We start from the raw sequence: 11,791 nt of genomic DNA on the forward strand, positions 1-11,791 counted from the left end.
CGCTGGCCAAAGCTGAGCCCATCAGCAATGGTGGTAGCACCCCTAGGGTAACACATTTAAGAAGGGAAAAATTCCCTGCACAATAGAAACTGCAGCTAGGAGGAAGGAATGAGAACATGTGTGAGAACCAACCCTGCAGACCCCAAGGTCAGTGAAGAAGGAGGGGGAGAAGGTGCTCCAGGCACCAGAGCAGAGATTCCCCTGCAGCCCGTGGTGGGGAAGACCACGGTGAGGCAGGCTGTCCCCCTGCAGCCCGTGGAGGTCCATGGTGGAGCAGATATCCACCTGCAACCTGGGGAGGACCCCATGCCGGAGCAGGTGGATGCCCGAAGGAGGCTGTGACCCCGTGGGAAGCCCACGCTGGAGCAGGCTCCAGGCAAGACCTGCGGACCCGTGGAGAGAGGAGTCCCTGCTGGAGCAGATTTGCTGGCAGGACTTGTGACCCCACGGGGGACCCACGCTGGAGCAGTCTGTGCCTGAGGGACTGCATCCCGTGGAAGGGACCCAGTTCATGAAGAACTGGAGCCCATGGGAAGGACCCATGTTGGAAAAGTTCGTGGAAGACTGTCTCCCATGGGAGGGACCCCATGCTGGAGCAGGGGAAGAGTGTGAGGAGTCCTTGTCCTGAGGAGGAAGGAGCAGCAGAGACAACGTGTGATGAACTGACCGTAACCCCCATTCCTGCGCTGCTGGGAGGCAGTAGGTAGAGAATTCGGGAGTGAAGCTGTGCCTGTGAAGAAGGGAGGTGTAGGGGGCAGGTGTTTTAAGATTTGGTTTTATTTCTCATTACCCTACTCTGATTTGATTGATAATAAATTAAATTAATTTTGCCCAAGTCAGGTCTGTTTTGCCAGTGACGGTAATTGGTGAATGATCTCTCCCTGTCCTTATCTCGACTCATAAGCCTTTCATTATATTTTCTCTCCCCTGTCCATTTGAGGAGAGGGAGTCATAGAGCAGCTTTGGTGGGCACCTGGCACCCAGCCAGGGTCAACCCACCACATCCTTTTTATATTAAAAAGACAGGATGGTTAGAGTGCAAGTGGGACATTCAAGTATAACTATATACAAAGTTTTGTACTTGCCCTTTGACCTGCGGTTCAGCTCTCTTGTAATTTACATTCCAATGCCAATTTCACTATGTGATCACACTCTCCTTTTTGTGGGACCTCTGTTTAATTCAACGCCCAAATCAGAAATTACGTGAAAGAAATTAGACAGTGAGTTGCAAAGGCAACTACAAGTCTAGCATTTCCTAACCTTCAAGCATTTATTTACTTTCCAAATTAAATAAATAAAAGTATTTTTATAACTGCTAATATAATATTTTAGGACAAATGTTATACACACTGCCTGTGAATGACAGGCTTTATAAAAAAGAATAATACTACTGACCAAAGAATTTATTTAGTAACATTCAAACTACACATACCTGTCAACAATAATGCCGTGAGGTATGAGCACATATTCCAGATCTCCGTAGTAGTGCTGAGGATAAGTGAACAAATCCAGACTGTATCCGGGCCAATTGTCTGAAATCTGCATATCAAATAGTACTGTTAAGAATACTTCATGGTGTTTGACAATATGTAACTGATATAAAATCAGTGTTCTAGTACACTCTATTGGCTGAATTAATCATATGACATACCCTGTTCCAGTTATAATTCACTATTTCACTTTTCCTATTAATTATTTTGCTTCTCGGTATATTTCAGAAATCAAATGCTACAGTTTTTTCCCCAGAGAACTGGGAAATTTCACCTGAAATTACAAACAACTAGATAGAAAGAGGATATTTAATAGTAAATTAGTAGCAAGTGTAAGTTTCTTACTACTTTCAAACTCGGAATGCAAATGTAAGATTACTAGTAAGAAGGGCTTCTCCAATGGGAGATTCAGACAGTGGGATTAAAAGTCTTAAGGTATTTTAAAGTCACACATAAGTAAATAAATATTCTACAGATGAAACAGCACATAGGGAGAATAAATTATGTGGTTCATGGATGGTATCTGTACAAATCAGTGGAAGACTGTACTTCTTGCCAAAGGTGAGGTTCTTAATTTCGATAAGTCATCAAAGATAAGTGATTACAAAATGTTTGCATCTCACCTCACTATCAGCTAGTCTGTAAATTCAGACATTTACAGAAAAAATATTTTACAGATTTAATATATGTTAGTTTCATAAGTATCAGGATACAACAATTAGGAGATCCCACAGCATACTATGGCAGTAGAGATTAAGTAGGGCAAAAATCAGCCAACAGGCAAAGCCTTCAGAAAGCTATGAAGATGCAAAGTCATCAGCGTAAGAACTAAAGAAACTCCAAGCCAACAATTTTCACAATTCCTTACGAAAGACAAGACCCACAGGTTCACAAGGTATCTTGGAATCATTACGAAGATTTGCTTCAGTACTGGTTCAGGACAAAAAGTGAAACCTAACAGGTTTGCTTTAGAACCATGTTCCTCAAGTCACATACTGTCTGTCTTCTTTCTACAGCTTGGCCACATGAACCTTGAGTAGAAGGATAAATGGTGAGAAACCCGCCTTTGTCAAGTGCACGTCTTAACGGCATTTCTGCTAAATCTAGCTGTTAAAGGACTGTCACTGAAACTAACCTCTGCTTCTGATTTCATGTAGTAGAGCAATAAACCATGTCTTAAAAATATCTAGGCTAACACAACATATTTGTTGTTGAGCTGCTCCTCCTCATCTAGTCTTCTTGAACTTAGGTGTAGCCCTGCCTCATGCTGTACTGAAACAATGTTCTGCCTCATGGATTTTTGTTTGGTTGGGGTTTTTTTGCATATTCATTGACAGCTACATACACCTCGACTGTCATGTTTTTTTAACTCTGCCCAACAGTTTCTGTATCAAAAAAAGTTTTTTGTTGGTAACTACTACCAAACATTTGCCCATAAAGAGCATGACTCGGAGATCACTGGAATCAATGAAAGCTTTTCCCCTGACTTACACAAGCCTTGAAACTACATAAGAAAAAAGTTACTTAGTTATGTTTCTCATTTCTATAGAAACAGGAGATTATAAATATCTTGCTTGGCAAAGTTTTTAATTAGAGGCAAATCTTGCTCCAGAAACACTGATGCAGAAGGCCTGGGAAGCCTATTTTGCAATCTTCATTTTCAGTACATAAGGGTAGCTGACACTTTTTAAACATTTTGTAGCAATGAACTGTCTGGAATGGTTTTGTTCAAAAGCGTTTTAACATAAAATGAAACCATTTCAGATAGTGCTTTAAATTGCGTAAGTACTATAAACACCCACTAAGAACCCTTGTCAGTATTGCTTACTTATGCATTCTCATCAAATTGCATGTTTTTTAGTGTGATGCAGAAGATCACACTAAATGGATGGAAACTGCTTCAGAATTCATACAAACCAATAGCTTTTACTCAGGTTACAATAAGTCCTTTATGAAACAGGATCAGGATGGAATTTTGATTCTCCTATCTATGCTTCTGGTTCTCTTGATTAGAACATAAACTGCATCACTTTGCAATAATATAGACGTTCTCATTTATAAGTGCTCACTGGCATTTGACAAGTAAGATTAAATTCACATGTACTTTCTAATTAATTATTTTTCTAATATAATAAGCCTATTCCATATTCTTCTTTCTTTTAAACAGGCACTTCCCAACAATAAGGCTTAGAAATTCTCATTTACCCTGAAGTTATTCACAGCATTATGCTATGGACATTTTCAAGTAACCATTAATTTTTATGAGCATTCAGCCTGTTGATTTAAAAAAAAAAAAAAAAAAAAAAAATAAAGAAATAAAGAAAAAGTGCAATTATCCTCAGTTTCACAGCTAAGAATCAAAAAATATCTGCCCCAAATTAAACTCAACTTCTATTTACTTCTGGCTGTAGCCCTTGAAAATATGAAGGAAACATTTGTGATTGTTTAATAAAAAGAGAGTATTCAACTGGATAAATAAATATATATACTAAATATATTGGTACACAAGTGTGTAAAAAAAGTCCTACAGTGAAAGAAAGAGCTATTTTTAAAGTTCAGGCTTGCCATGTTCAAGCAGCCCAGCAGAAATTCTTCAGTAGGTCTTTAAAAAGTAGATGTGAATATATACAAAAAGGAGTACAAATACATGGCAATACTGGAAAGCATTCCCTTGAGGCGTAAGAGAAGCTGGAGACATTCAATTGCAACGCCTTTGGAAGAACATTGCTAGTTTTGTTGTCTGGCAAAGTGGGTCCATGTGAGGTTTGAGCACAGTACTTGCTTCAAAGCAACAATGACCTGGATTCTGCTTTGGTATAAAATAAGGGAGCAAGCACCAAGCAAAATCCAGCTTTTGTAAACTTAAATCAAACTGCACTGGCCTTACTTTTGGTTGGTTTTGGGGGGCGTTAGGGAGCGCATGTGTGTAGCAAGCAGAAGAAATTAAATCAAGCAGAACATGGTTATGAGCATTCATTTCCTCCTTTGCAATATCTTCGCTTTGGTGCTAAACATAGTCACCCACTTTAAAAATGTCATTTATGACACAGGTGTCAGGAGAGGTTGTTGATGCGCGGCGGTTTCAGACAGAGCTCGAACACACAGCGACGGGTTTCTTTGCAAGGGGGATGGAGGGAACGCTGGCGTGGATAGGGTGTAACCGCTGCCTACACGGAGCGCTCAGCTCTGGGCCACAGTCTGGGTGGCTGTTCTGCAACTCGGTTAAAATCCCAGTGCTACAATGAAATAAGAGCGTACCTAACGTGGTGGCAGTGATGGTATTTGCTTCACAGGAAAATCTGGTTTGTCCCTCAGAATAAGGAGCATATTTGTTCATTTTTGCATAATTTATTCAGCCCCACAGGTACTCAAAACGCACTGCCAAAGTTCGGGCTTTTTCCCACCGCGGAAGACTAAAGGGCTGTCTAACAGCGTGCTTTTACGGCCCTCTCAGATCCTCAAAGGCCTCTAAGCGTTTCGGTGAGAGCCAGACACGCCGGGATCCCTGGGGATCCTGATCTCAACGCACAGCCGCAGCCGCCGCTCCGGGTAATTCAGGACCGTATTTTCACGGTGGGAGCCAACAGCCCGGTGAAGCCTGGGGAGCCGGCCGGCCCTGCCTGCCTCTAGCCCGGGGAGCTCAACACGCACCTTCCCGCCGCAGCCCGCGGGCAGGGCCAGGCACCGTCCCCCTCCGGCAGCCCCAGCAGGGCTGGGGACGGCGGGCTGAGGCGTGAGGGGACGCAAGCGCGGGGACGGGAGCAGGGTGAGGGGACGCGGCCCAAGGGCCGGCCGGGCGAGCCCGGAGCGAGCGGGGACCCTCGCAGGGTGGCTCCGCGGGCGGGAAGGACGTGAGGAGTCAGGCGGGGGCTGGCGGCGGCCTCGAGGCGGGGGACGGGGGGGGGCGGGCAGAGGGGCAAGGCAGGGAGCGCAGCGGTGCCGGGGACCGTCAGGGAAGGGCCGGGCAGGCGCGGGGAGTCAAGCACGTAGCGCTGCGGGAGCGACAGCCCCGGGGGAGCCGCGCTGAAGGGCGGGCGGCGCGGGGTCTGCGGCAGCGATGGCGGCGGAGGGCGGGAAGGAACGGCGGAGAAGGGGGCTGGGGGGGGTAGGCGAATCGCGCACCGCGGGGGGCGAGCGGCCGGGGCGGGCCGGGCGACGCTTTGCATTTACCACAACGCCGCGGCCTCCACTGCTCCGCGCCGCCGCGCTGCTCCCGCCTCGCCCGGCCATCTTCCTGCGCGCCCGCCCGAGGGGCTGCGGCGCGGCGCGGCGGGGCGGGGACGGCCGGGGGAGCGGGGCTGGAGCCGTGCCGCGGGCCGGGCTGCGCCCGCAGCTGCTCCCCGGCGGGCGGCGGCGGGGGAAGGTGCCGAGGAGCCTGGCGCCCGCCGGGCTGTGGGGTGCCGAGGGGGCCGGCCCGGGGGCCTGGCGCTGCACCCCTCTGCTTGGGGCCGGTCCCCCCGCCTCCCTGGGGAACAGAGCCTGCGGTGTGCCCGCCGGCGCCCGGGGCTCACCAGACAGGCACTCATCAGCTTTTCTTATGCCGTGACAAGACAGGCTTAGTTGCTAAAGGTCTCTAAAGAGGAGAGGAAATCCGGAGTGTAACGCGTAAGCTAAACTGTATGGAGAGGCACGGGTGGGATAGGTGTTCAGAAAGCACTGCGCGGGGCACAGCGGTGTCTGCCGGCGGGTTAGCCTTGCCCACGAAGTGGGATACGAGGTGGAAGCAGCTACAGGCGTAGGTACGGCTTGAAGAAGCCAGCACTAGTGACAGACTGGCAGGATGGTGGAAAGGTTTGGACAGAGCTAGGTAAGAGGCCAGGGCTGAATAAAAGAGTGGATAAGATTGAGCGGCTGTGGGTTAAACTGACATTTTAACAGGTTTTTGCTTATACTCTAGGGAGAAAAAAGGATGCCAGAAAGCAAACTTGTAATAGTCCATTAATCTTGCTTTTCATCCTTGCTGACTTCTGAACTGGTGCTCCTTCTTCCCCACCACTGTGTACATGCTGGAGCAAGCCATGTCTTCCTAATGCCTTCAGCCTGCCGCCATGTTGCTCATGCGGTTTGGCCAGTAGAAGGAAAACAGATCAGGAACCGTGCAGCCTTCTGCCATCCCCCATCCATTTCTGTTAAAATTATTATTATTTTGCTTTCACAGCCTCACAGATGAGAAGGAGCTTGTTTCTTCTCTTGGGTTGCTCTTACCATTGTCTACCTTTACATTCCCATACAAGAAGTTCAAATTTGGACTTGCTCTATTCTTTTTGTATCCTATCTTTTGGGAAAAATGCTAACAGCCTCTCAGTCCACTGCGGGTAAAATTGCAGCTTTTCACTTTCTTAAAAGTGAAAGTTGGTTATGATTTCTGGTATTTATCTGTTAAATATACAACTGATAGAATTCTGCCTTTCTTATACTAGATATTATTAAAGGAAGAAAAAGTTGCCGGGCGTAATGAAATATGCTTAGTGATACCTGAGGGGCTCTTACCGATACAGTAGGAAGACACTTCCATTTGGTGCACTACTTTTCTAGAATGTAGTCATTGAGACTTGTAGGCCACAAGTCATAAGATGAATCCAGAGAACACTATGGGTATGTCTACACTCGGAGTTTGGTGTCCAGTGTGGGCTGGTTTTTAGGTGCATCCTGTTAGTGCACTTACATTAGAACTGATAGGACAATTAATAGCTTAGGACTCTGGTGTTAAGAAGGCTTCTACAAATGAATCACCAGTTAAAGTCTGGCTAAGTACTGGCTAAGTACTAAAGCAACTGAAAATTATCTTGTGATAAACGCTTTGTTTCTTATATGAAGACAGATTTGTTTGCTATTTGGTGGCTTAAGGAACTACTCTTAGAAGAACTATCACAATTGACAACATGTCTGAAAGAACAGAAGACCAGGTTCGCAAAATGACAGAGGCCAACTCCAGAATATATCTGCCTCGGAAGTGATGCCTGTATATAAAGACTGAGGTATGCTGGAAAAAATAGTTCCTGTTCACAGTGCTTTAAAATAAACTTAATAAAAAGTAGTGAATTTGATAAACAGCATATACAGACTTGTACAAACCTACATAAAGTAAATAAAAATATTTTTGTAAAATATATAGATTTTCATAATGGGCAAAATCCCTAAATATTTTTGCATTTCAATTGCATGTCAACATTTCATATAACTATTGAGAAAGATAGTCTAATGTTTCATCTAAACTTCAGGATTAAATGCGTCTGATTTGTATCCACTATCACTTTTCAAGATTTGAAGATTCTCCTTGCTTGGAGGTGGGCAAGAACCCCTTCTAAAGCCACATTCACCCTAAAGCTAATGCAATCTGCTTCAGTTACTGCCACGTTACAGATAAAGCTGCTGTTGCATAAATATCACAGAACTGGGCTCTATAGTTCTGAAGCTGTTTGGATTACAGCTAGAAACTCAAATTAATTTTGCCACTATAGTTCTGAAGCTGTTTGGATTACAGCTAGAAACTCAAATTAATTTTGCCACGGCTGTATGAGTACTGGTTTCTTCTACCTTTTGGACTAGTTGGGTTACTATTACAGAGTTTTCTGTCTTTTTTAACCACATTCTTTATCAAACCACTGCAATACAAGAGATTGTTCTAACTACACCACAGACAGAAGCTTAACAATTTGAAAAAGATTAACATGAACAAGATACTAAAAAATAAATTCCCCTGGCATTGTGCTGAAAAACTTAAGCAGGAAATGTTTGTTCTTCCTGTCAAGGTTGGATGACTGCATTTTATCAAGTCTTCCTTTTGGTATTCTTCTCTTCCAACAATTTTACAGGGCTCACTTAAGAAGTGTAATGAAGTGTCATGTCTTGCTAATAACAATAAATAAGAATATGGAAATGAAAAACTAGATAAATTTAGCTGGGGTACAGTTTGAAGGGTAGTGCTGCTATCAGCAGCCACCGGTCCAATCCACAAAGTCGCTCTTCTCCATGTCAGATTGTTTTATTGGCATAAAATGTAATAAATTTTTTAAATTTTGTTGCAAATGAGACAAATTTATGGTTCTGTAAACCCACAGAATTAAGAGAAACCAGAATTAATGAGGTTCTTTGTGCATGATGGAAATAAAACTGCTAAGGATTTTGCTATGGAAGTATAAGTACTTACTGAATGTTTACATTGTTTTTTTACAGTATGAACTGGTGTAGAATGAATGAATTTACAGTAGATTTTCAAAACATTTTTTAATTAGGGACAAAGTATGATTATTTAAAACATGGTATTAGGGCCTTAACTGTGAAAAAGACTGTAAGCATTCTGAAGAATGCTTCTATTATCTTTGTTTAGCTGTTTGTTTATAAACTAAAAATAGGAGGAAAAGAATAAACACTTTTAGATATACAACCATAGGAAATGATCAAAGGGGGAAAGAACAAAAAGAAAATAGCGTAGATCATACTAACAAGTAGGTCTGAACACATAGCCAAAAGACATAAAGGAGCAGATGGAAGAAGTGACACACAGAGAAACAAAGCAGAGTTAAGGCTTATATGCAAATCCCTTTTGAATGTATTTATATCTTGGGCCTGTATAGACCAAACTTTATAATTTCAGTTACACATCTTTTCCTTTCTTACCTTGTTACTAATAAAAGCAGGACATGCAGTATCCACCCTTTCACAACCCTAACGTAAAGAAATATTAAAAATAGAAGGTTGGGGGCAGGGATATATCAAGAAAGCAGTCCAAGACAAACATCATGGAGTTACCTATTGGCCTTTGCAACTCCATTATGTATTCTCTTCCCAAGAAGTTAAACATTTGACAACTCACTTTAATATGTAAACACCAAAAATAGACAAGAAAAGCATGAAAATCCTGAATATTTCAAGAGGTATGGCTTACCTAGATAGAAGCTTGCCAATTAGGGGATGAGGCAAGAGCTCTTATTCTGGTTCTGCCTGTTGCTGCAGCTGTTATATGAACAGCAGAACTGTAAACAATCTTATCAAGCATAAACCTGCTTTTCTTAGTGGTTACAGGGTAAGCGACCCCCCCCCCAGTTGTTGCAGAGAAAGACGTTTTTGGGTAAAATGATCATTGAAGAGAATATAAAAAACAAAAGTCTAGCATATACAGTACTTCAGGGCATGTTGAAAGCAATTCTAAATTGCTTTCATATCCAGTTTTAATATATTCCAGAATTTTGAGTTCTTTTGCATTACCTGAGGCAGTTACCCAGTCCATAGGGTGACTGCTGAAGATGCTGAGTGCAGCAGAACATATTTGCCAGACAGTGTTACAGACATCTGGGAGAACATGAACCAGTATTTCAAACTGTTCCTCTACATTCAAGAACCTAGGGAGACTGTAGGAAAAGCTGTCCAATTAGGCAGGGCTAGGTAGCATCCTACCATGTACAGTAGTATAGATGCCATACTTCCCCTTTGTGACTACTATACTACAGTAGGAGATGAGGTGGCACTGCAAGCTGGAATCTAGCTTCTGTCCACCTTCAATTTCAGCAGAATTAGCACGTTGAGGAATTGGAAAGTTCAACTTTAAAGCAATTGCAGCATCTAAGATCCACAAGGGAAGCTCAGAGCATTTAGCTATCACAATTAACCTGTACTGAGTCTATGACACTGACTTAGGCTTTGAAAATTAACTACAATAACCAATATCAGGAAAATGGCTAAAAGCTACCATTCAAGATGTTAGTCTGTTTTTTAATTTTTTATGACCTTTAAATCAGTGTTAGGCACTGCTTGACAGAATTCTGGGCTTTGACTTATTTGGTCTATGATAAACATCTTTAATACAAAACTACAATTTTGTTTGTTATTAATCTCACTGTGCCAGACTAGAGCAGCGAGGGCTTCACTTTGCAATTTCCTGGCTCCTGAAGATACTCTTCCTGCTTTTCAGGTTCGTGTTACTAATACAGAGTTCTTTATAGCTGAAAAAAATACAAACAAAAATTTCCTCTTGTCCTTTAATACTAGAATAAACTTTATTTCCCTCATAATACTATGCAAATATTTCCTCTAACCAGCTATTTAGAAGCATTGATGTTGGAATGGTAAAGCATTATTTTTAAGAAATGCTGCTTACATCATATCCTATGACAAATTCATCACGCACAGCCATGAAAACTAGTCAGGGAATTGTAAATATATAGTGGGTCACACCCAATATAATGAATTTAACTGTTAAGAGCTTGTTTTCTTTTGAAAGGAGGTTGTTCAGTTGGCTTCATCCCTCTTTTTTTTTTTTTTTTTTTTTAATAAACTACAGCAAATTTGGGAAAATCTGCAAAACAAAAGAATTCCAAGTGTTTTAAACAAGTAAACGAATAACAGTTTAAGGTTGTTTTTTTTCTCTCTCCAAAATAGCTCAGTTGTCTTTGATGTAATTTTGTATACTTCACAGCTTGCCTAGAATAAACAGTGCAGTAACAAAAGTGTATTGAAAAGCAGAATCTGGTCCAGCAAGTTCTCCTATAGCGTAGGCACACTAAATGTTCATGGCCAGCCAACCCCTGAGCTCTGTTGCTGCACAGAATGACCCACTCCCTAAGGGTGCTGGAATGCTGGATTTAGACGATTGCTAATTTTATTGTTTGTGTAAAAGACAGACCATTCTTCCTGAGCAAACAGCAAAATGTGGTTGTTTCTTCATTGTGCAGTGCTTGGGGCCACATGTTGAACACTACTGAATTTTTTTCCTCTGAAGAGAGAATTATTACATTGCTTCCTCAGCTTTAATACGACCCTCGAAGCAATATGGGAACAGTTCTAGAGGTACTTGTCTATCTTTACAGCAGCTCTGGGAATTAGAGGATTGAGTCACCTGAAATTTCCATATGGGGCTCTCACCTAGCAAGAGTAATTTAAACATTATTTTCATTAATTTTGAGTGACCAGTTTGAGACAATAGCTTTCAAACTATTATATAGTGCTGTCTAGGTTCAAAGCATAGCTTCTAACTTTAGGCACATATATCCTGTATTTAAAACATATGGGCTCAAATCACAGAATTCAGGAACCTCAAAAATGAGAAATGCAGTATTAATGGCTACCAGTGAAAAAGCCAGGTATAAGTCATTTACAGTTGCATTTCAAAAACATTCTATGACAAAGATATGAATAAATCATATTGCTCTAGGGAATAAGTTAAGTGCTTTACATTTCATTTCTCTTCCTTCAGCTCCTACTTTCCAGTTGCTGAAACAAATGAGATGAGGGTTCTTGGAAAACAGATCCTTTTAGTAAACAACTTGAATCTGTTCCCTTTATTGCATGGTCTTAATTCATCC

The 11,791-nt window shown here is 42.3% G+C and overlaps 1 protein-coding gene across 3 annotated transcripts in view; it reads right to left on the reverse strand.

Annotated features, from left to right (window-relative positions):
• The window catches only part of PRTFDC1 (phosphoribosyl transferase domain containing 1), a 50,666-nt gene extending 44,746 nt beyond the window's left edge, over positions 1 to 5,920 (reverse strand). The window contains exons 1-2 of one of the 3 annotated variants that reach the window (XM_030008540.1): positions 5,613 to 5,920; positions 1,433 to 1,539 (exon numbers count right to left, since the gene is read on the reverse strand). In XM_030008540.1, the coding sequence (XP_029864400.1) occupies positions 1,433 to 1,539; positions 5,613 to 5,720 (215 nt within the window). In that variant the 5' untranslated portion in view covers positions 5,721 to 5,920. The remainder of the gene's footprint in view (positions 1 to 1,432; positions 1,540 to 5,612) is intronic. The other 2 variants (XM_030008538.1, XM_030008539.2) reach the window with 2 other exon arrangements.
• Between the last annotated feature and the right edge of the window lie 5,871 nt (positions 5,921 to 11,791).

This window comes from Aquila chrysaetos, chromosome 3 (genome assembly GCF_900496995.4).
Source record: "Aquila chrysaetos chrysaetos chromosome 3, bAquChr1.4, whole genome shotgun sequence".
NCBI classification, from domain to species: Eukaryota; Metazoa; Chordata; class Aves; order Accipitriformes; family Accipitridae; genus Aquila; species Aquila chrysaetos.